Here is a 25,219-nt window from a genome sequence, read left to right on the forward strand (position 1 = left end):
TTGGTGATTGGTAATTGGTATTTTATTTGAAACCTTGACTTTAAAGTCTCTTATGCACCAACATGGGGACAATTGGGGGACCCCCCCCCCACTCCCTAAAAACAATTAATACGAATATGAATTTCAGTTGTTTTGGCCTGCTGTACCTCAGGCTCTGTTGTAGTCACAGTTTCTGACACCTTTATCAGTTCCTACCTCTCTAACAGTACTAAGCATGTGTTTGTAGGACTTACAGTTCTGAAACTGAAATGTACTTTATGAAGGTAGTATACAATATTATGCCTTGTTTGGACAACAATGTCAGAGTGTAAGATGATATTAATTAGACCTACAACAGCTCATTGTTGACTATCTGGTGATGCCTCTGTGTGTGTGTGTGTGTGTGTCAGACCTTGCGTTTTGCCAATGCTGTTTGGTAAACACATTTCCCATCAGTCTGAATGTAGCTGATAGTCATACTGTTCTCTGTGACTACAAAGTAAGCGAATCCTCCGGACGTACGGTTGACAGCGTTGGAGAACCGTTGCCATGACGACGGGAATGTCTCGATGTTTTTGGCGGATGTGTCTACAAAGTTCCCGCTCCCGCTGACCACATAGGAACTCCCATCATCCTCTCTGATAAACTGGTGAGAGTATAGAGAGTCAGGTCAACATCAGTTGTTCAAATAAGTGACTGTAAAATGGGAACATTTGTCTATTCAGACTAGCACTTCAAACTGTCACTTCAAACTGTCACTTCATACTGTCACTTCAAACTGTCACTTCATACTGTCACTTCAAACTGTCACTTCAAACTGTCACTTTGTTATTGTATGTATGGTCATAACATGTATGATAACCACCTGTATGCTGTGGTCGTGGCCACTCAGGTAGACTGTGACATTATACTTCTTCAGCAGAGGCCGTAGTCTACCCAGAAGACACTTTGTAGGGCCATGATGACCAATGGACCACACAGGATAGTGACCAGCCACCACAATGAACTCTGACCTGGGAGAGAAGGACAGATACAAGACATTATACAAGGTATTATCTTCTGGAAGCTTCATGTCTCAGGCAAGGTTACTCATCATGCGCGTGGAGTTCATCAAACCAACTCTGTTACAGGAGTTTTCTATTCCACATTCAGTAACAGTTGAGGAATGTGTGTGTAGCAGTGTGAAGGTATTTCTTGATTCAAATAGTGATGAGAGTGGAGGAGTCTAAAAGAGGGGTGTGGTCAGTCAGGGATCTCTAAAAGAGGGGTGTGGTCAGTCAGGGATCTCTAAAAGAGGGGTGTGGTCAGTCAGGGATCTCTAAAAGAGGGGTGTGGCCAGTCAGGGATCTCTAAAAGAGGGGTGTGGTCAGTCAGGGATCTCTAAAAGAGGGGTGTGGCCAGTCAGGGATCTCTAAAAGAGGGGTGTGGTCAGTCAGGGATCTCTAAAAGAGGGGTGTGGTCAGTCAGGGATCTCTAAAAGAGGGGTGTGGCCAGTCAGGGATCTCTAAAAGAGGGGTGTGGTCAGTCAGGGATCTCTAAAAGAGGGGTGTGGTCAGTCAGGGATCTCGAAAAGAGGGGTGTGGCCAGTCAGGGATCTCTAAAAGAGGGGTGTGGTCAGTCAGGGATCTCTAAAAGAGGGGTGTGGTCAGTCAGGGATCTCTAAAAGAGGGGTGTGGTCAGTCAGGGATCTCTAAAAGAGGGGTGTGGTCAGTCAGGGATCTCTAAAAGAGGGGTGTGGCCAGTCAGGGATCTCTAAAAGAGGGGTGTGGTCAGTCAGGGATCTCTAAAAGAGGGGTGTGGTCAGTCAGGGATCTCTAAAAGAGGGGTGTGGTCAGTCAGGGATCTCTAAAAGAGGGGTGTGGCCAGTCAGGGATCTCTAAAAGAGGGGTGTGGTCAGTCAGGGATCTCTAAAAGAGGGGTGTGGCCAGTCAGGGATCTCTAAAAGAGGGGTGTGGTCAGTCAGGGATCTCTAAAAGAGGGGTGTGGTCAGTCAGGGATCTCTAAAAGAGGGGTGTGGTCAGTCAGGGATCTCTAAAAGAGGGGTGTGGTCAGTCAGGGATCTCTAAAAGAGGGGTGTGGTCAGTCAGGGATCTCTAAAAGAGGGGTGTGGCCAGTCAGGGATCTCTAAAAGAGGGGTGTGGTCAGTCAGGGATCTCTAAAAGAGGGGTGTGGTCAGTCAGGGATCTCGAAAAGAGGGGTGTGGCCAGTCAGGGATCTCTAAAAGAGGGGTGTGGTCAGTCAGGGATCTCTAAAAGAGGGGTGTGGTCAGTCAGGGATCTCTAAAAGAGGGGTGTGGCCAGTCAGGGATCTCTAAAAGAGGGGTGTGGTCAGTCAGGGATCTCTAAAAGAGGGGTGTGGCCAGTCAGGGATCTCTAAAAGAGGGGTGTGGTCAGTCAGGGATCTCTAAAAGAGGGGTGTGGTCAGTCAGGGATCTCTAAAAGAGGGGTGTGGTCAGTCAGGGATCTCTAAAAGAGGGGTGTGGTCAGTCAGGGATCTCTAAAAGAGGGGTGTGGTCAGTCAGGGATCTCTAAAAGAGGGGTGTGGTCAGTCAGGGATCTCTAAAAGAGGGGTGTGGTCAGTCAGGGATCTCTAAAAGAGGGGTGTGGTCAGTCAGGGATCTCTTCATGGTCCGAAATCTTCCAAATCTTTTCTCAAGGCTCAAACGACAATTTATGAGATCAAATACTTTTATTTTTCTCCACCTTGATAAACATTTAATCCATCCAAGCCATTATTTACTCACAGAACAAGTTGTCAGCTGTTTCACCGATGTGCTTGAACAGTGTATACTTAATGAGAGGCTGTGTTTTGACCTCTTGTCTTTCAGGGCCAGTTTCTCAAACCCAGATTAAGCATAGTCCTAGACTATCTATGCTTAAACTATGCTTAATCTGGTTCCAGGAAACTGGACCATATGGACGTACTTGCTGTTTGCCAGTCTGGAGTTGATCCAGTCTAACTGCTTGGCAGAAGCCCCCAGGTTTTCCTCTCCTTTGGGCTGGGTCCCCCCATAGGTGTTCCCACATAGCACCACTGTGTCAACCATCAGGACGGTCACCGACACGTTACTCTGGGGAACTTTGAACTGGAGCTCATAGTACAACTCGGGGAACCTCCTGAGGTAACAAGAGAAGAGAACAACACAGAAGGTTGTGGGTTGAATTCCCAACAGGGATCACATACTCTAAATGTATACACTATTTGAATGAAAGCATCTGCTAATTGGCATGTGAATGTTGTTTTTTCTTCAGGATGCGTGGCGTAAAAGATTAAAACCACACAGTTAAAAGATCTTTAGTAAGACGCTCACCATCTCTTCGATCTGCTCGAGTAAGCGATCTGAGCGGAAACGTTGTTAATGTGGTCATGGTTCCCCGCCACCAAGTACCAAGGGACGTCAACCAGCGAGGGGTGAGAGAAGACATCCTCAAAGGTACACTTGCAGGAGAAAAAAAAAAAGAGATCATTACCAACCCAGGAAAATGACTGAAGGATGAAAAACCAGAGCGATATGATATATAACTGATATATAACATATCAATAGTCAAGTTATAATGCATAAAATTCTGTGTGCTGCCAACACTAATACAATCTGAATGCTCTGAAGAAATAGTTGATGTACAATATTTTACCACAAGAGGGCGTAATGCTTCACTTTATTTCAGAGGGGAAAAAAGGAGAATCACGTGCTCTAGGAGTGAGAAAAGAAAGTGTCCTCTTCACTATACAAGAACACGGTGATCTGGACACCGCTCCATCTGCCAGTTTGTGTTACGTCACTGGGTCCTTCAACTAACAAGAGGCGTCGCTACGGACCCTGGTTTCGATTCCAGGCTGTATCACAACCGGCCGTGATAGGGAGTCCCATAGTGCGGCGCACAATTGGCCCAGAGTCTTCTGGGTTAGGGTTTGGCCGGGGTAAGCCATTATTGTAAATAAGAATGTGTTCTTAACTGACTTGCTTAGTTAATAAAAGGTTACATTTTTATAAATTTTTTAAAACACATTCTCTCTCAAAGAGTTGGCTAGTTGCCTAGAAACAAGGAACAACTGTGACGCAACACTTCTTATCTCAACGTATATTTCACAATCTGTTACACAGAATGGAGCATTAGATATTTTGTTTGCTCTCTTGCCATTTTCAAAGTCCTTCAGTATGTCTGTTGTACGTGTGTTCCGTGTTCACATTCTTCACAATGCCACACACGACAGATAGGTTAAATATGTTGAGATGTTAAGTTACAATCTAACTGCCTGTGGTAAGATATGTTTACTAGCTGTTGTCACAACAGTTGATGAGTTTGTCATCACAATAATGTTTGTCGTCGTGTGGCGTCTCAACCCAAGCCTATGGCTACGTTTACACAGGTAGTACATTTCAGATTTTTTTTTGCCAATAATTGATATTTTGAACAAACAGATCAGACCTGGGCTGCCTGTGTAAACGCAGCCTATGTGTTGCAGTGTGAACAGTGTTGCAGAGCGACTGTATTGCGAACTGTAGTGTGAAGTGACCTTGAAGCGGTGGTCATTTACATCCTCCACTCCGCTGTAGTAGAAATGATCTCCCAGACTGAGGACAAAGTCCAGCCCCAGACTTTGTGCTGTCCAGGAGAGCTCTTTAGCGATGGCCTGCTCGTGAGGGGTGTAGTAGGGGAATAACGGAATGCCTCCCCAGTCCCCTAGCCCAACGAACCGCAGAGATGCTAAAGGACAGGTGACACATATACACAGCAGACCAAAATCTCATTCTTATTTTCTATTTCGTACCATGTCATGTGCTTGAACCAAAGACACTCTTTGGTATAATTACATTACAGTCTGAATTTAACTGGATATTAGGAAACAACCACGCAGTAATACAGTAGTGAAGTTGATTTTGAGATCTGGTAGATAGAAAAGTGTACCTTGTTCCAGTGGCTGGCAGCATGGCCAGAATGCATGTAAGCACAGCAGTAGCAGCAGAGGAAGACGCTCCATTCCACCAGTATGGAGACGTTTAGACCTACCAAACAAAGACAAGGACGGGTTGAGCCGTCAGTCAAAGTGTCACACGCTGTAACAGAAACAACTTTCTTTATGGCTCTCTTTAGAACTGTTTATAAAGAGGAAGCAGTATTTTGTGGTTTCAGAATAACTTCCTGCATTGAGCCATTTTAGAAGAAAAGACTAGAAGACAGCTGATTGGCTAAGCAATGTCTATCTACTCTGCAAACAGAAACTTTGAGTTACCTTTAAAACTAGATGCGATCACACAAGAAACCAATGCCGACCAGTCTAGACAATCAATTTAAGTGATCAAATTAGTATACAATGGGGGATGTATAAGAATGCAATAGTATATTTGGAATGTAAATAAATGAGCTACATACAAGTGCACAGCATAGGTTGGAAAAGCATTCCAGGTGAAGCTGGTTGAGAGAATGCCAAGAGTGTGTAAAGCTGTCATCAAGGCAAAGGGTGGCTACTTTGAAGAATAAAAAATATATTTTAATTTGTTTAACACTGTTACTATTTGGTTACTATATGATTCCATATGTGTTATTTCATCGTTTTGATGTCTTCACTATTATTCTACAATGTAGAAAACAGTACAAATAAAGGATAACCCTGGAATGAGTAGGTGTGTCCAAACTTTCGACAGGTACTGTACAGTATATGAATACAATTACATGAAAACAAGAAATTTAGTACATAAATAAATAAAATACATCATTTTTTCCCCCACCTGAACTTTAACACCTGACTTAATCTATAGCCTGACTATAAAGGTTCACTCAGTATGTCTCTTGATCTAATGATTTTGATGGAAAGAATGGTCAGGCCACATCATGTGTGTACTTTAGTTCTAAGCTCCAAAAGTCTGTAGTGGATATCAATGACCTTTCACCCGGTAAGACCGAGAAGCATACCAAGAAAGGGCATGTTCAAGGCAACAAAAAATAAATTTTTACGACTCAGGTTACTTTTTTTTTTTGACTCTAAATATGAATTGGAAAAGTCCTTGCTGCAAAGTCCTCAGCTACATTACATTATGTCCCTGTATGAAACATATCTATGAGCTACTCAAGTGTCCTCATAAAGCAAATATATACTGTGAAGTCACAGCTCTCATCAAGCTAAATCTATGAAGGATAACAGACAAAGTCTACGGAGTTCATTCAGAGCGGTGACGTGTCACAGAGGACAGAACACATGAATTGTTTGAAGAGATGTATTTTTAACCTTTACCGTTCAGGGAGGAGTCATCCTCAATATCCAATCATTATTTAGGGAGCGTCATGCTCAATATCCAATCATTCTTCAGGGAGGTGTGTTTCTGTCCTCCCATCATGTGATCCCAAGCTCAGGGTTGAATTACAACTACCTATACTTAACACAGTGCTATCTACCTACCTGCAGTTGAAGTCGGAAGTTTACATACACCTTAGCCCCAAAAAAATTTAACTCCGTTTTTCACAATTCCTGAAATGTAATCCTAGTAAAAATTCCCTGTCTTAGGTCAGTTAGGATCACCACTTTATTTTAAGAATGTGAAATGTCAGAATAATAGTAGAGATAATTATTTATTTCAGCTTTTATTTCTTTCATCACATTCCCAGTTGGTCAGAAGTTTACATACACTCAATTAGTATTTGGTAGCATTGCCTTTAAATTGTTTAACTTGGGTCAAATGTTTCAGGTAGCCTTCCACAAGCTTCCCACAATAAACTGGGTGAATTTTAGCCCATTCCTCCTCACAGAGCTGGTGTAACTGAGTCAGGTTTTTAGGCCTCCTTGCTCGCACATCCTTTTTCAGTACAAATTTTCTATAGGATTGAGGTCAGGGCTTTGGGATGGCCACTCCAATACCTTGACTTTGTTGTCCTTCAGCCATTTTGCCACAACTTTGGAAGTATGCTTGGGGTCATTGTCCATTTGGAAGACTCATTTGCGACCAAGCTTTAACTTCCTGACTGATGTCTTGAGATGTTGCTTCAATATATCCACATAATTTCCCTACCTCATAATGCCATCTATTTTGTGAATTGCACCAGTCCCTCCTACAGCAAAGCACCCCCACAACATGATGCTGCCACCCCCGTGCTTCACAGTTGGGATTGTGTTTATTTGGCTTGCAAGCCTCCCCCTTTTTCCACCAAACATAACGATGGTCATTATGGCAAAACAGTTCTATTTTTGTTTCATCAGACCAGAGGACATTTCTCCAAAAAGTACAATCTTTGTCCCCATGTGCAGTTGCAAACCGTAGTCTGGCTTTTTTATTGCGGTTTTGGAGCAGTGGCTTCTTCCTTGCTGAGCGGCCTTTCAGGTTATGTCGATGTAGGACTCTTTTTACTGTGGATATAGATACTTTTGTATCTGTTTCCTCCAGCATCTTCACAAAGTCCTTTGCTGTTGTTCTGGGATTGATTTGCACTTTTCTCACCAAAGTACGTTCATCTCTAGGAGACAGAACGCATCTCCTTCCTGAGCAGTATGACGGCTGCGTGGTCCCATGGTGTTTATACTTGCGTACTATTGTTTGTACAGATGAGCGTGGTACCTTCAGGCGTTTGGAAATTCCTCCCAAGGATGAACCAGACTTGTGGTCCACAATTTTTTCTGAGGTCTTGGCTGATTTGTTTTGATTTTCCCATGGTCACACAGAGGCTGAGTTTGAAGGTAGGCCTTGAAATACATCCACAAGTACACCTCCAAATTGACTCAAATTATGTCAATTAGCCTATCAGAAGCTTCTAAAGCCAAGCTGTTTAAAGGCACAGTCAACTTAGTGTTATGTAAACTTCTGGCCCACTGGAATTGTGATACAGTGAATTATAAGTGAAATAATTTGTCTGTAAACAATTGTTGGAAAAATGACTTGTGTCATGCACAAAGTATATGTCCTAACCGACTTGCCAAAACTATAGTTTGTTAAAAAGACATTTGTGGAGTGTTTGAAAAACGAGTTTTAATGACTCCAACCTAAGTGTGTGTAAACTTCTGACTTCAACTGTACCCACCACATAGTGTTACCTACGCACCTTCCACAGTGTTACCTACTTACCTCAGTGACCTACCTCCCGCCCTCATGTTACCTCCCTCCCTCAGTGTTACCTACCTACCCTTCACATTGTGTTTCTTTCTATTTGATACCAAATCCTTTAGGAATTTTAAAAGGACATAAACCAGAAGCCCACTAAACACTGTCAACAGGACATAACATTTTGGAACAGATAGAAATATGTTATGTTGAACAAACATGCCTATCCGACAGCTAGAACGAGGAATTACGTTGTCTCCATTCACAGCATTTCCATCTGCAACGTTCAACAACATTGGGCAACTAAAAGAGTCCCTGTTCCCAAACAGGTAACCCTGTGGCAATAACACACTCCAGTCCAGTCTCTCTGTTTTAATGAAAATGCATTGTTGATACAATTTATTGCAGGTTCATGCACTTTTTTTTAGAGTCAAATCACTATATTACAGTCTCTCTCCTATATAACCATGAGTTCTACAGAGCCTGTTTCTTTACAGTTCACTTTTTAAACAACAACAGACTAACACCATTGCTACAGTCAGTATATTATAGTAGTAGTTGCTGCTGTGATAAAGAAGGAAGCCTTCTGGATGTCTGCAGATCAACTGCGCCACCCTGATCCAAGGAAGAGCAACACATGTCACATTTCATACAATTCTCATACATCAACTGATCAGTCATCTAGTGCCAAGTCCACATACTGCTACAAGCAGCTGGAGAACGACTGATTATGTACGTAATGCTTAAGAAAGGAGACGTGGTCCAGGGGATTCAACCGAGTGCCGTGCAGATACTTATTTGTGATAGATGATTTGTAAATGAGTGATTCAGAGCCTTGCTCGGTCCCTTCCCCTCGAACACACCGGGCTCCTCTCATTGGCCTTTTCCCCTCATCTCTTTCTCAAAAATTTGCATTGGAGAAGATCCAAAGTTTCTCTCCTCAGACCTTCTCTTTCAATGTGTTTTCAGAGGGAGGTGAGGACACGCTGATAGACACACTGAGAAAAAGCCACAGAGGAAGCACCTGGGGACAGGGAATCTCCAGCTTCAGGCAACACTTCCTCTTTACTCTACAGTAGGTCAGGCTTCATAACCCAAGGCCTAGGAGGACTAGCCTGGTCCCAGACAGTACAATCAGAACATGGGACCAGGCTACGAAAAGGCATAGGACTAGCCTGGTCCCAGACAGTACAAACATATCAGGGACCAGGCTACGAAAGGCATAGTACTAGCCTGGTCCCAGACAGTACAAACATATCAGGGACCAGGATACAAAAAGGCATAGGACTAGCCTGGTCCTAGACAGTACAAACAGATCAGGGACCAGGATACAAAAGGCCTAGATGGACTAGCCGGGTCCCAGACAGTACAAACAGATCAGCAACCAGGCTAGGAAAGGCCTAGATGGACTAGCCTGGTCCCAGACAGTACAAACAGATCAGCAACCAGGCTAGGAAAGGCCTATATGGACTAGCCTGGTCCTAGACAGTACAAACATATCAGGGACCAGACTAGGAAAGCACATGGAAGGATTTCACCCCAGCAGAGGAAACGAGCAGCTTCATTTGCATATTATACATATACCTTAAAAAAAATACAAGATAGCGGTTATACTGTTACCTGCCCTCAGTGACTTGTCTAATAGACCACTAAACTATCACCTGGGCTCCACCTCCCTGTGTTAATTCATCAGATAAGAGTCCTCTGTAGGGGCTAACTCATCTTAATCATTATGAAGCATGATTCAGTTCACAGTTGTATAACACAAAACATAATTCATCTGGATTGGATTAGCCCATTCTGTAATCTACATGAGTTTAGACCAATTTGGACCATAAATGACAAGTTATATACAATCAGCGTGACTAACAAGAGCTTTTAAATACAGCTTTGTCAAAAAGAAAACTAACATAAAACAGGGTTATTTCAAAAAACTTGTTTTAAGTGCAGAATTAGTGAGCAACTTTCTCTAGGCCAAATGATGGTGTGTGTTGTGTTGGTCGTCTAGGAGCCAAACTCAATGGTCTCCTCGGTGATGGGTTTGAAGTCGTAGTTCCCTCTCCCGTCCATGTGAAGGTAGTACTGAAAAAACAAATGAAAAAAAAAGCTCAGTCTAATTTCAGCCAAACAGGATTCACTCCTTGAATTGTTAAATCATGTGCAACAATCAATAACAAATAATTAAGAAAGCACATTCTGTACAAAGTGCATGGTTGGGGCTACACCAGAGGAACTTAAACAAACCCTTGCCTACATGACAAATGAAACAAAATATACATATTTTAAAACAGCCAGAAGGAGTTCCCCCACAATAATCTCCCAGAGCATTCCCAACAGTAAACGGACACATCAGTAGCCACAAACTCCCCCATGTCCCAGTGTTTCCAGAAAAAGATTGCGATCTTACCTCATGGTGTTTCCACAAAGACTTTCTGTGAGAGACAGTGAACAGACTGATGCCAACCTATTGAAAACAGACCAGGCATAAAGCAGCTATACAACCACACCAAACAACTAGATGGAACCATGTTGCAGACAACTTGTACGTAACGTATATTATTATTTATTAAAAACTGGAGAATTATAAAAGAGGGATTTAGAAGTCGGTACATGCTACGAGTCCAGGCTAAAGTGGTGTCCATACCGTTCTGCAGTGGCTGTAGATGAAGTCCTCCACGTCAACGCTTACAGCACTGGTGCACTCATCCAAGATGGCAAACTGGGGCTTGTGGTAGAACAATCGGGCCATCTACAGACACACATGAAGCAGACCAAACAAAGTCAATGTGTCCCAAATCTGTCTTGCATACTACTTACTAAAACTACACTGAACAAAAATAAAAAGCAACAATTTCAAAGATTTTACTGAGTTACAGTTCATATGAGGAAATCGTTCAATTGAAATAAACAAATAAGGCTCTAATCTATGGATTTCACATGACTGGGAATACAGATATACATCTGTCTGTCACAGATACATTAAAAAAATAAAATAATGGGCCTCAGGATCTCATCACGGTATCTCTGTGCATTCAAATTGCTATCGATAAAATGCAATTGTGTTCATTGTCCATAGATTATGCCTGCCCATACCATAACCCCACCATGGGGCTCTCTGTTCACAACAATGACATCAGCAAACCACTCACCCACACAACGCCATACACGTGGTCTGTGGTTGTGAGGCCGGTTGGATGTACTGCCAAATTCTCTAAAATGACGTTGGAGGAGGCTTATGGTAGAGAATTGAACATTCAAATTATATGGCAACAGCTCTGGTGGACATTCCTGCAGTCAGCGTGCCAATTGCACGCTCCCTCAAAACTTGTGACATTGTGTGACAAAACTGCACCTTTTAAAGTGGCCTTTTATTGTCCCCCCAGCACAAGGTGCACCTGTGTAATGATCATGTTGTTTAATCAGCTTCTTGATATACCCCACCTGTCAGGTGGATGGATCATCTTGGCAAAGGAGAAATGCTCACTAACAGGGACATAAACAAATTTGTGCCCAAATTTTGTGAAAAATAAGCTTTTTTGTGCGTCTGGAAAATTTCTGGGATCTTTTATTTCAGGTCATGAAACCAACACTTTACATGTTGCGTTTATATTTTTGTTCAGTGTACATACTAAGTACTAATGGTACTATTTAGTTTAATCTAAATGCAATAAGCAACACATACTAGGCTCCTCCTACATTTTCAAAATGTCACATCCTATAAAACGTTCTATGTTCATATACCCTAAATGCCTACTGTTTAGAAGGCCAGTATGGGTGTCACTCTGTGATAACGTGATGATAGGAGTGTGTGAACTAATAGATGGTAAAGTACTTCCAATGAGGTATGAGACACCATTTTGATTGTAATTGTTTTTATAACAAATAAAACTATTCCATTCAGGAAGAAGTATTCCTCTCATCCGTCTTACCGCCATCCTCTGCTTCTCTCCTCCACTGAGGACGTCCATCCAGTCCTGTACGGTGTCCCAGGTCCCCTCCCTGTCCAGGATGTGACCCAGCTGGACATTGTCCAGGTAGTCCTTCAATACCTGGTCAGAGATTCCTTTTCTCTTCTGTTCCTCATAGGTGTCAGGGTAAATCACCTGATCCCTCAGCGTGCCAAGGGTCATGTACGGTCTCTATAATAGGATTCAATAAGTCAAAAGGTCATGTAGGGTCTGTACAATAAGATGGAAGAGGTCAGAGGTCATGGAGGGTCTCTACAACGAGATTTAACAGACAGACTAGAGTTGGCTGCCAATTTACAATTTGCCAAAACATGGAATAGAATACGGTAATAGGGGTGTAACGGTTCACCAAACCCACGGTTCGGCATGCATTAAGTTTTTGGGGCAACGGTTTGGGTTTCAGTGCAGCAGGGGAATTAAATGCCGTTCACAACGTTCAGCGTTCCTTCCATTGTCTGTTGTGACAGGATTGTTATTTTGGGCTTCTCAAGTTGTCACTCTGATGCTGCGTTTGTAACTATGTGGGAGGTGGGAATTTACCCGTTGTGAAGTCGTAAATACTAATTGGATGCATTCATGCGATTGAACTAGTTGAGAAACGCCGATTGGCTAAATGGCCAACGAGCTGTGTCAACCTTAAACTAAAAGTACAGCTGTCAAGCTCGTAAAACAAACGATAAGAGTTCAAAAATGTATTTAATAGATTGCTTTTTAGAAATAATGTGTTGTTGCATTTAACTGCCGAAAAATGCTGTTATAAGGGACCATTTCCTTAGTAGGTGATGTCAGAGGTCACCATGTGTGGAGAAGTGCGTGCTCTGCATGCTGGACGAGTTTCCCACGAGTAACTACCAGTTGGAGGGCCGTTCAAGTGGATGTTTCCCAGTCGTATGTGGTAAATTCCCACTTCCATCTTGGTTAGGAACGCACCATGAAACCACCTTCTTCAGTGCCAGATTCACACTTGTGACTCTCATAAAGGGGGCGTGTCTGTAGCACGGTAAATCCCCCACTCCGTGGTCATGTGACAGGCTGTCACTTAAGTATGTGTAACACAGGGTGTATTAGCCAATTAATTGAACACTTTGGCTTGCTTATATAGAGCGGCTACTACCCGTTTATTGAAATGAGTGCGTCTCTTTCACGAGGTGCTGAAAATCCCGTATTCTCAACCACCGAGAATGGGTTTATAGACACGGATATGGGCCTAAAGACTGTAAAAAATATAAACATAGCCTATCAATCATTCTTGTAATTTCTTTGGCGCGGTCAGAATCAGCTGCCAAGGGCTGCTTGAATGCAGAGGGCGACCATGTTGTGTTGTCTCTTTGCGTTTCCGTCTTGCTCCGGTATACTGGGATGACGTCGGTGTAAAATGTGTCAACACATTTGTGGTGTTGGCAGCTGCATTGGCTATTACATACTGTTAACGTTTAATCCACAACTCTCTGTCCATCGGGGTTGTAATCTACTGGGAAGACAAAATGTTCCTACATTGGAAATTTAAAACGAAGATTGAGGATCGACCCCATCACTCACCATAGTACAGAACTACTTCCCGGCTGCGCCTCACAAAAGGACCGTTTGAAATGTGCCAGTTGATATTTGAATTTTGATAATGTGTGCATAGGCTGTAGTTGTTTTAACGGTAAAGCTTGAAAATGTTTTTTCCCAGCTCGGTTTTACTCAACAGGCATAGGCCTACGATGCAGTTGGGTTTCCAGCCAAACCGAGGTCCCATATCAAACGGTTTGGTACAAATACGTTACATCCCTAATTGGTAATATAAAATACTCAAGGTGTCCATTTAGTTACCTGAGGAACATAGAAAAGCTTCCCTCTCTCAGGCTTGGTCAGCTGTCCTCCAAACAGAGGCCAGAGCTATGGAGAAACACACTGAATGTTATCTCCAGGGCTTACTCTTAAGCGACTTCAACCAAAATAATTGATTTTGTTGCAGTAGTTTCAATCCCACAGGCAGTCATATCAATAGAACATAAAACTGAACAGTCATCACCTCTCCCAGGACTCTGAAGAGTGAACTCTTGCCACAGCCATTGGGCCCACACACCAACACGTTGGTACCAGACCTCACCTGGGGGCAAGGGGGGGGGGTAAAAAGAAAAAGAATAAGCTCATGGTAACAGCCAGCGTGACCCTTCAAACTTTGAACGTCAACAATACTTCAACATCACTCATTAAAATCAAAAAGTGGTTTGAACATTCCCGACTTTAAAATACAAAAATGTTCTTTATGTCAAACTGACTGAATGACTAAACTAGTGGCACACATTCATTAGAGAGGCACTCCACTGTCATGTTAGTTTTAAACTATCTCGATAACACACAGGTCTATTTTGCTAACCAGATGTTCTCAGTGAGACTAACTAGGATAAAAAAAAGAGAGAGATGCCTACTTCAAAGGTCAGGTCCTTGATCAGGATATCTCCATTGGGTGTTGCTAGTGGTGTGTGTTCAAACCTGCAGCACCAAAACAGTCAAGACACTGCCCTTACTGACCACTCATCCTCAGAAAACCCCTTGGCCGTTTGGTCGTGGGCAACTTCAGTGAGGGAAACATATTAAAAGATATTTTATGCATCCAATATTATGTACAGAAATAACCTGAGGCTTGTCACACATACTTGATGATGTGGTCAACGTTGATGATCTGTCCGCTGCCCGGGACCAGCGGGACTCTTTCTACGGCTTCTGATTCCTTGTCCTGATGAGAGACCATGGTGCGCTCGTACTTCCCAGAGTTCAGTTCCTTCAGGACCTTCATGAGCTCAGTGATACGCATGGTGAACCTGGGAGAAGAAGGGAGACAAGCCTAGCTCAGAACACCTCCTACCCAAGCACTACGGAGGGAAAGCATGGACAACACTGATGGAAGAACGAAGTGATCATGGAAAGATAAGGGAGTTTTGTGGTCTATGGCTAGAGCAGGCTACTACTTTAAATTATAAATGGAATTTAACTAAAAATTCAATTGAATATGTGGTGAAGAGAGAAGTCTCACCCAGAGAGCCTTGTCATCTCTCTACCAGCCAGTACGATCCTTCCCAGAGCCTGGGACATCCTCAGTAGCATCCTGCCACTCTGGTAGTAGTCTTCCAGCAGCTCAGGTTGGCTGCTGTTCATGTGACGGGGGTCGGCTAGGTTGAGGAAGGGTCGACTCACCACCAGGTAGCCCACCACTGTGGCTATGTCTGAGGGAAGGAAGAGACCCAGGCACGGGGTTAGTATAGAGGTGTTGTTATAACAATGTTATTATGTTCGCCTGGCCAAGCAACAATAAATGTGGCGGCTGGACAGTGGCAAGTTGGAGAAGTGCAGAAACCAACTGGACGCCATTTACAGATCTCTCTCTGGCTATGTAACTGATAATATCACCATATTAATCTGTAGGGTTAAACATCAGATCTCTGGCTATGTAACTGATAATGTCACCATATTAATCTGTAGGGTTAAACATCAGATCTCTGGCTATGTAACTGATAATATCACCATATTAATCTGTAGGGTAAAACATCAGATCTCTGGCTATGTAACTGATAATATCACCATATTAATCTGTAGGGGTAAAACATCAGATCTCTGGCTATGTAACTGATAATATCACCATATTAATCTGTAGGGTTAAACATCAGATCTCTGGCTATGTAACTGATAATGTCACCATATTAATCTGTAGGGGTAAAACATCAGATCTCTGGCTATGTAACTGATAATATCACCATATTAATCTGTAGGGGTAAAACATCAGATCTCTGGCTATGTAACTGATAATATCACCATATTAATCTGTAGGGTTAAACATCAGATCTCTGGCTATGTAACTGATAATATCACCATATTAATCTGTAGGGTTAAACATCAGATCTTACACTTGGCGATCAGGCTGTCCACGAAGCCCATGGAGAAGCGGAAGAAGATAAACTTGTGTAAATGGTCGACCTGAGAAGACAGAAGGTATCACAGCATTATTAAAACACTTTTAAAAACTCAACAAAATCAGCAGTTTGTCCGTGAAGACAGAAGTGAACGCAGATCTTTAATGTACCTTGGACTTACACACAGGACTAACGGTAACTCACCAGTTTCTTAAATGTTGCGTGAATCGTCTGTTTCTCTCTCATGTTCCCGTTGTAGAAGGCAATCTCCTCACTAAGACAAAACATAACATGTTTAAACATCATGACAGGGGTGATTTAACAAGTTTTTAACTTCAAAATCAAAAAGCACTGTATTGCCAACCCATGATGTACTCAGATCCAGGCCTTCACACCTGTTGGTGATGAGTCGTGAGTTGACATATCGGTACTCTCCCTCGTAGCGCTGTTCTGCCACCGTCATCTTACCGATGGGTCGCCGCAGTCTGGTCAGGAACAGGCCTGAGATCAGCAGGTAGGCCATCATACTCGCTGGGCCCTGAAGGGGAAACGGTGACATCACATCCTGTTAATGCCAATGCATTAAATATATATAGATAGAAGTATTTCAGTACATTCTAAAACCATTCTACATTCTAAAATGGAATCTATTGGTTGCTTCTGGAATCTGAATTGGTATTCACCTGGGCACCGATGGCAGACGTCAGCTTGAAGATGTACAGTCCAATGTCCAAGAGAGGCTAAAGGGGATATGCATTAGTGTTAACATGTGACACTATGTAGACCTCCCTGGTGGAGTAGGAGCCTGAGGGTGCACAGTGTGTTGTGAAATCTGTCAATGTATTGTCCAATTATATAAACTGCCTTCATTTTTGCTGGGACCCCTGGAGGAGTTGCTGCTACCGTGGCAGGAACCAATGGGGATCAACAATAAATACAAAGACAGCAGCTTTCAGCAATATCATGATTTACACAACAATGATAGACTTAAGGTGTACTACAACAACCATACAAATTCCTAACGGACTCCTTGGAACCACACAAGAAGCTATAGACAAGAATGTATACTTTGGTCTTAAACAAACAGTAGTCAGCATGATAGTTTAGGTGTACTCTACAGTACCTTGCTGAGGTTGGAGTAGAGGTCCACCACGCTGTTACAGAACCTCTCTACGTCCTGAGTCAGCAGCTGGTCGGCGTTAGCGATACGGTTATCCAGGTTGCCCATTTTGTAGTACGTGTATCCTCTGGGGATGACAGACATTTTGAGTGAGTTTATTTACAGACAGACTGACTATGGGAATGTAAGGTTTTGAGAAGAGGCGGTAGACAGTGCGGTAGACAGTACAGTAGACTGACTATGGGAATGTAAGGTTATGAGAAGAGGCGGTAGACAGTGCGGTAGACAGTGCGGTAGACAGTAGACTGACTATGGGAATGTAAGGTTTTGAGAAGAGGCGGTAGACAGTGCGGTAGACAGTAGACTGACTATGGGAATGTAAGGTTATGAGAAGAGGGAGTAGACAGTAGGCAGTAGATAGTGCCATAGACAGTAGACTTGTAGACAGTGCGATAAACAGTGCGGTAGACAGTAGACGGATTATGGGAATGTAAGGTTATGAGAAGAGGCGGTAGACAGTGCGGTAGACAGTAGACTGACTATGGGAATGTAAGGTTATGAGAAGAGGGAGTAGACAGTAGGCAGTAGATAGTGCCATAGACAGTAGACTTGTAGACAGTGCGATAAACAGTGCGGTAGACAGTAGACTGACTATGGGAATGTAAGGTTATGAGAAGAGGGAGTAGACAGTAGGCAGTAGATAGTGCCATAGACAGTAGACTTGTAGACAGTGCGATAAACAGTGCGGTAGACAGTAGACGGATTATGGGAATGTAAGGTTATGAGAAGAGGCGGTAGACAGTGCAGTAGACAGTGCGGTAGACAGTGCGGTAGACAGTAGACAGTTGGGTAGACAGCGCGGTAGACAGTAGAATGTAGACAGGGCAGTAGACAGTGCGGTAGACAGTGCGGTAGACAGTAGACAGTTGGGTAGACAACGCGGTAGACGGTAGACAGTGCAGTAGACAGCGCGGTAGACAGTGCAGTAGACAGCGCGGTAGACAGCGCGGTAGACAGCGCGGTAGACAGTAGTCAGCGCGGTAGACGGTAGTCAGCGCGGTAGACAGCGCGGTAGACAGCTCGGTAGACAGTTGGGTAGACAGCGCGGTAGACGGTAGACAGTTGGGTAGACAGCGCGGTAGACGGTAGACAGTGCAGTAGACAGCGCGGTAGACAGTAGACAGTGCAGTAGACGGTTGGGTAGACAGCTCGGTAGACGGTAGACAGTTGTGTAGACAGTAGACTTGTAGACAGTGCAGTAGACGGCGCGGTAGGTAGTACACAGCGCGGTAGACAGCGCGGTAGACAGTTGGGTAGACAGCTCGGTAGACAGTTGTGTAGACAGTAGACTTGTAGACAGTGCAGTAGACGGCGCGGTAGGTAGTACACAGCGCGGTAGGCGGTAGACAGCGCAGTAGACGGTAGACAGCGCGGTAGACAGTAGACAGTGCAGTAGACAGCGCGGTAGGTAGTACACAGCGCGGTAGGCGGTAGACAGCGCAGTAGGCGGTAGACGGTAGACAGCGCGGTAGGCAGTAGACTTGTAGACAGTGCAGTAGACAGCGCGGTAGACAGCGCGGTAGGCGGTAGACAGCGCGGTAGGCGGTAGACAGCGCGGTAGGCAGTGCTTACTTGAGGTACTCGTCGTAGAGGTGTTTGGTTAGCCTCACTCTGAACCTCAGCTTCAGCTCATTCAGACCCAGCTTCAAGAAGTTATTCACCAATGCAATCTGTCAGTCACAAAACATACACACAATCAGCTCTTCATCAAAACACAACCTACAAGCTTAGTCCTACTGTCCAAACACAGATGAAATCTGGATTTGTTCAATCCATGGACAAAGGGACGGTTTAAAACAAAGCATGCAGAGAAAATTAAATTCCAAATGTCTAGAGGATAAGATACATTCTGTAAAAATGTACATATACAAACATAATATTCTCCAGTTTTCCAGGCAATGTATGATCGTATTTGATGTTTATTGCAAAATTATATTAGGAAGTGATGAGTTACAGTATAAAAAGGGAAGTTACGGTTAATATGCAGTCAATATTATTATGCTAATAATAATATCAGACCTCTGAGAATTTACAACAAAAGAGAAATTAGTAAGTCTACTGGAGTCGTCGCTGTATAACTAACCAACTACTGTAAAATGACATTTATATCAGAGGAAAATAAAAATCAACAGACATCTATAAATCGAGTCAATATTCGATGCAATGAAATACCAAAAACACACTTACAAGTGGCATGACTTTGCAAAAGTTGAACAAGTAGTTCTTGAAATCGGTGTTGGAACGACCGATAATTGCGCTGCAGACCAAAACATACACAAGAACGAACCAACTTGGTCAGTGAATGGGACACACAGCTAGGCAAGATATTGGCAGATGAATGAATTTCACCTGTAATGACAGTGCCTAGGTTTTAGCCTCAGTCAGATCTGTTTATGCTTCAGCCATGATGGTCATGGAAAAACACACACAGTACCAGTCAAACGTTTGGACAAACCTACTCATTCCAGGGTTTTTCTTTATTTTTTACATTGTAAAATAATAGTTAAGACATCAAAACTATGAAATAACACATATAGAATCATGTAGTAACCAAAAAAAGTGTTAAACAAATCAAAATGTATTTTATATTTGAGATTCTTCAAAGTAGCCATCCTTTGCTTTGATGACAGCTTTGAACACGCTTGGCATTCTCTCAACCAGCTTCATGAGGTAGTCACCTGGAACGCATTTCAATTAACAGGTGTGCCTTGTTAAAAGTTGATTTGTGGAATATCTTTCCTTCGTAATGCATTTGAGCCAATCAGTTGTGTTGTGACAAGGTAGGGGTGGTATACAGAATATAGCCCTATTTGGTAAAAGACCAAGTCCATATTATGGCAAGAACAGCTCAAATAAGCAAAGAGAAACACTAGTCCATCATTATTTTAAGACATGAAGGTTAGTCAATCCAGAACATTAAGAACTTTGAAAGTTCCTTCAAGTGCATTCGCAAAAACCACCAAGCGCTATGATGGAACTAGCTCTCACAGGAAAGGAAGACCCAGAGTTCTCTCTGCTGCTGAGGATACGTTCATTAGAGTTAACTGCACCTCAGCTTGCAGCCCAAATAAATGCTTCAGAGTTCAAGTAACAGACACACCTCAACATCAACTGTTCAGAGGATACTGCATGAATAAGGCCTTCATGGTCAAATTGTTGCAAAGAAGAGACTTTCTTCGGCCAAGAAACACGAGCAATGGACTTTAGACCGGTGGAAATCTGTCCTTTGGTCTGATGAGTCCAAATTTGAGACTTCTGGCTCAAACCGCCGTATCTGTGAGACGCAGAGTAGGTTAACGGATGATCTTCATGTGTGGTTCCCACTGTGAAGCATGGAGGTGGTGGTGTGGGGGTGCTTTACTGGTGACACAGTCTGATTTATTTAGAATTCAAGGCACACTTAACCAGCATGGCTACCACAGCATTCTGCAGCGATACGCCATCCCATCTGGCTTACGCTTAGTGGGACTATCATTTGTTTTTTCCAACAGGAAAATGACCCAAAACATACCTCCAGGCTGTGTAAGGGCTATTTTACCAAGAAGGAGAATGATGGAGTGCTGCATCAGATGACCTGGCCTCCACAATCACCCGAACTCAACCCAATTGAGATGGTTTGGGATGAGTTGGCAGCCAACAAGTGCTCAGCATATGTTGGGAACTCCTTCAAGACTTTTGGAAAAGCATTCCTCATGAAGCTGGTTGAGAGAATGCCAAGTGTGCAAAGCTGTCATCAAGGCAAAGAGTGGCTACTTTGAAGAATCTAAAATCTAAAATACATTGTTTAACACTTTTTTGGTTACTACATGATTCCATATGTATTATTTCATAGTTTTGATGTCTTCACTATTATTCTACAAAGTAGAAAATAGTAAAAACAAAGAAAAACCATGGAATGAGTAGTTGTGTCCAAACTTTTGACTGGAACTGTACATAGCAGGTGACCAGGCTAGCAGTCATGAGAGCGGGAAGAAAGTAACAATCAAACAAATGTAGATAGAGGACTTTGATAATTCCCCTTTACAGCCTAGCGTGTGTGTTGCAGTATTGGCCATGAGATGTGTGGAAGCAGAGAAGCTCTGATATGAGCGATTTCTGATTATACTACAAGCAAATCAGTTCAGAAAACAAATTCTTATTTCCAATGACAGCCTACCCCGGTCAAACCCGGATGACGCTGGTCCAAATTGTGCGCCACCCTACGGTACTCCCAATCACGGCCGGATGTGACACAGCCTGGATTCGAACCAGGGACTGTAGTGATGCCTCTATGTACTGAGATGCAGTGCGTTTGACCGCTGCGCCATTGGAATAACCAATCACAATTAGCCATACTGGGTAAGTGTTATGGCCTGATGAGCCTAGTCGTGAACTATGTTAAAACGATCAGAAACATTCAAAACAACTTACTGGTTTTATAGGTTTGAGTTGTGTGAACCACCACGTGGAGGAGAGTTACAGGTATGACAGCAATGTAAGAATAAAACCACTTCTTGAACAGATTGCTATGTCTGCTAATGATGCCACTGTGGGAGATTGATGTCTTTCAATCATTTCCTGTGCAGGAAAATACATATGATACGGAGCTGGATTCCCAGACCCAGAATAAGCCTCATCCTGGACTAAAGCGCACTTTAAAATGATTATCTCCATTGAACATGCGTCTTAGTCCAGTATTATGCTGAATCTGTGTATGGGGAACCGGACCATCCTATTTTAACCCCCCTTTCAACACTATCACTACCACCAAACTCATTGGTCATCTAGCTATAGTGAAGAATCACAGGTCACATGGCAAGTCAGTGTTCTAACCATAGAATTAGAACGCAGTATTCTACCTCGGTGATTCTCACCTTTCAATCATGGTTCCGTTCTGGATCATCCAGACATCACAATATGTCCTGGCCACCAACATAGCAGCTATGAGGAGAAGGTATCCTGTCTGTGATGACAACGGAGGGAGTAGAGAAGTGGAAGGGAACAGACCAGATGAACAAATTCAGCAGATTAAAATACACAGATTAAACAATGCAGCAATGGACAGTTCTTAAGCAAATCAATGTCATGTTGTATTGTAAATAATATGAGCAAACTAGATGAATGACTAATACATGGCAGTTCAAATGTAGAATAGACCTGTCCTTAACAAACAACATGACCGGTAGAATAGACCTGTCCTAAACAAACATGACCGGTAGAATAGACCTGTCCTTAACTAACAACATGACCGGTAGAATAGACCTGTCCTTAACCAACATGACCGGTAGAATAGACCTGTCCTTAACTAACATGACCGGTAGAATAGACCTGTCCTTAACTAACAACATGACCGGTAGAATAGACCTGTCCTTAACCAACAACATGACCGGTAGAATAGACCTGTCCTTAACTAACATGACCGGTAGAATAGACCTATTCTTTATCTAACAACTAGTCATTTGAGTTAATTCAGTAGAGGATAAACTCTGATACACCCAACAGATGTCATCGCGACCTTGGCTTATCAAACAAACTGATCAGTATGACAGGTCTAGTTGGGCTCTGTGGGTGTTTTTTTTTTATACAACACACAAGCTCAGGCAATATTATAGAACATGTAAACTAGAACAACCTTTTGCAAATTAAAACGGTCAATGATCAACACTTAATGAACTAAAATGTCTGTTGAGACACACGTGCACAGAGGAAGAGATAAGGTGTGGCCGTAAAAGTGACGCAATGAAGGAACACAGATCTATCTGTACAAGACAAGGCCATGGCCGATTACCACAGAGACTAATTACTTCAAGGTTTAATGCTGATCATGTGGTGCTACAGAACAACGTATCGGCCTAGACATCTACTTACCGGGGAAGTTCATCCGTTTTTACACGTGGCCTTATATTTGCACTCTGTGCATGTAGTTGATCCCCAAACCGTTATTATTATTTTTTAATATAATTTTGTTTCCTTAATTAAGAGTCCTCACTTGCCATTGACTACAATGCATTATGAAAATGTGTCTAAGCATGTTGTAAAGCTCTCCAAAAACACTCCAAACCAACTCATATTACATCAGAATCTCATTCTGTATAATGTCTCTGCACTCAATTCTTGAAAAAAAAAAAAATTGCAAGTGATGACTCAGCAAAATGTGACAACCGATTTTCAATGTAACAAAACATATATTCAAATAAATGTGGTGGGGGGGGGGGAATCTGCTACAAGCACAGAATGAAAATAAGGACACATGTAAAAACAGGGGAACTTCCCCTTTAATAATATTATTCACATGACATAATAACAGACTTATAAATTGCCACTGGGAACTACTCTGAGCTTCTTTTTTTGTTGTTGCTCAATATGTGACAATATTGGTCTGTAACAACAACGAGCCAACCACAAGGCCCACCTCCTTGCAGAACCATCGAGGCACCATGATCCGGATAATCTTGCTGATTCTGAGGAAGAAGACATAGTCCACCGCCGCCCGGTCTTTCTTCGCTGCTTTGTCCTGCACAAATAACAGAGACAATGCAGGTGTCAGGGGACAACTGTGGCATGGAGTTGAACATTTTATACATTTGTTGGATGAATATGTGCTTGTATACTTACTTCATTGTTCAACACCAGTTCTGAGACCCCGTTTTTACTGTAAACGATATACGGATACATAGTCAGATGCAAATGTTCCAACTAGACACGTGCAACATCATGCAATGAACACAATACCAAGGCAAAATTTATTTAGTATCCTCCCTCCGTTGTAAAAAAGATCCAGAAAATGCATTTCTATAATTTATCAAATATCTATTCGTTTTTGAAAAGTATATTATATATTACAGACACCTTATTACATACTTAAGTTATATTATGTGAACTGAACATAAAAAAAATATATAAAAACATTTGTTCCAAGTACTATGTTACTATCACCACTACAACAAAGACATACTTCAATGCACGTAATGTTTTCCTTAAAACATTTTATTGAAATACTGTAGAATTCAATATTCTTTCCAATGGAGGACCAGCCAGGTCACCTGTGAAACAAGACAGTATTCGATATGGGGATGGGAGCAACAGCCTCTGACTCCAAAGGTTGCAAGTTCAAAATCCAGTGTTAGAAAGTTGTCTTTGAGATTTTGGTTTTAAGCCTACCCCTAAACCTTAACCATTCAGAGTTAATGCCTAACTGTAAGATGTCAGAGTTAATACCTAAACTTACCCTTAAAACACTTCGAGATTTGATAAAGATGGATGAACGTCTTAGCTCTGTCTTACATCAGAATTATTGGAAGGACTGCTCCTTCTGAGGAGTACCAATATGGCTGCCGGTGGAGTTAAAGACTCATTCAAATGAAATAACACTAGTAATTCAGGGTTTATACACATCATTGCGACTATTCCCGCTGCACCGGGGCATAAAGACCTCTATTGTTTGCTAACGAGAATGGAGATTTACATTGACAGAGATATAATAACTTGTTACAACATGCGATTATGCACAGCCATCAACCCCTGTTTCTTATAGATGATACCTGCGATATTATACAGCTATAATACCTCACTGACTTTCAGACTTTACACCCGTCAAATGGGACAACGTTTCTTGGCTTGCTGGCCACAAGTTCTCTGACACAATAACCCCTGGCATGGGCAGTCTAGCTACGCACAATTAAAGTACAACAGAGATTCGATTATACTTTTTTCCCCGGCAACATACCCGCTTGACTTGCCTCTTCGTCTTCTTTGCTTCAGGATGTATAAAACGAGTAGGACTCCACCAGCTATCGAAGAGTTTTTAGCTGTCAGGTATTTACTGACGGCCGCCATATTACCTACAGTATCAGTGGATCAGTGCGCACCGACTAGCATGCTGGGTAGTGGGAAGGGAACAAATGAGAGTAGTCCCTCGCCGCGGACGAGTGAGAGCATAGGTCAGTAGGGTAGATGCGATGGTTCAATTAACAGACCATGCTATGGCTTAGAAAAAGCAGAACACCTCAGAATAATCATTTTATCCCCGGCTATGTAGCCTATTCTAAAGCCCATGGATAATTATATGGCATGAGGATATTAAAATAAACAAGCTGTATTTGCAAGTGTGAGTGCAGCTTTTATATAGGCTCGGTTATAGCAAGGACATGGAAATAAACAATGGCATGACATCATATCGCCGAAAATCATT

The 25,219-nt window shown here is 42.6% G+C and overlaps 2 protein-coding genes across 2 annotated transcripts; both read right to left on the minus strand.

The window, feature by feature from the left end:
- Positions 1-5,095, minus strand: LOC139531492 (tartrate-resistant acid phosphatase type 5-like). Its single transcript, XM_071327983.1, has 6 exons — positions 4,887-5,095; positions 4,495-4,685; positions 3,290-3,417; positions 2,904-3,095; positions 845-992; positions 1-625 (listed from the first exon to the last, which is right to left on the minus strand). Exons 1-6 carry the CDS (start codon positions 4,957-4,959, stop codon positions 386-388), a joined length of 972 nt encoding a protein of 323 aa, XP_071184084.1. The 5' UTR covers positions 4,960-5,095; the 3' UTR covers positions 1-385.
- A 3,267-nt stretch (positions 5,096-8,362) lies between these two features.
- Positions 8,363-25,022, minus strand: LOC139531496 (ATP-binding cassette sub-family D member 3-like). Its single transcript, XM_071327989.1, has 20 exons — positions 24,755-25,022; positions 23,644-23,680; positions 23,441-23,542; positions 21,903-21,991; positions 19,237-19,306; positions 18,622-18,719; positions 16,993-17,116; positions 16,553-16,609; positions 16,265-16,407; positions 16,074-16,143; positions 15,864-15,933; positions 14,996-15,185; positions 14,619-14,783; positions 14,391-14,454; positions 13,991-14,068; positions 13,789-13,854; positions 11,935-12,144; positions 10,650-10,754; positions 10,413-10,469; positions 8,363-10,087 (listed from the first exon to the last, which is right to left on the minus strand). Exons 1-20 carry the CDS (start codon positions 24,862-24,864, stop codon positions 10,010-10,012), a joined length of 1,983 nt encoding a protein of 660 aa, XP_071184090.1. The 5' UTR covers positions 24,865-25,022; the 3' UTR covers positions 8,363-10,009.
- Between the last annotated feature and the right edge of the window lie 197 nt (positions 25,023-25,219).

The sequence above is a fragment of the Salvelinus alpinus genome, chromosome 10, assembly GCF_045679555.1.
Source record: "Salvelinus alpinus chromosome 10, SLU_Salpinus.1, whole genome shotgun sequence".
Taxonomy (NCBI): Eukaryota; Metazoa; Chordata; class Actinopteri; order Salmoniformes; family Salmonidae; genus Salvelinus; species Salvelinus alpinus.

Coding starts and splice junctions, on each gene's coding strand:
- LOC139531492 (XM_071327983.1), bottom strand. CDS start 4,959: ATGGAGCGTCTTCCTCTGCTGCTACTGCTGTGCTTACATGCATTCTGG. Junction 3,096..3,289: donor TCGAGCAGATCGAAGAGATG/GTGAGCGTCTTA, acceptor TTGTTACCTCAG/GAGGTTCCCCGAGTTGTACT. Junction 993..2,903: donor TCCAGACTGGCAAACAGCAA/GTACGTCCATAT, acceptor CTTCTCTCCCAG/GTCAGAGTTCATTGTGGTGG.
- LOC139531496 (XM_071327989.1), bottom strand. CDS start 24,864: ATGGCGGCCGTCAGTAAATACCTGACAGCTAAAAACTCTTCGATAGCT. Junction 16,408..16,552: donor CGTCTGCCATCGGTGCCCAG/GTGAATACCAAT, acceptor TTTCCCCTTCAG/GGCCCAGCGAGTATGATGGC. Junction 10,088..10,412: donor CTTTGTGGAAACACCATGAG/GTAAGATCGCAA, acceptor TTGTTTTTTCAG/TACTACCTTCACATGGACGG.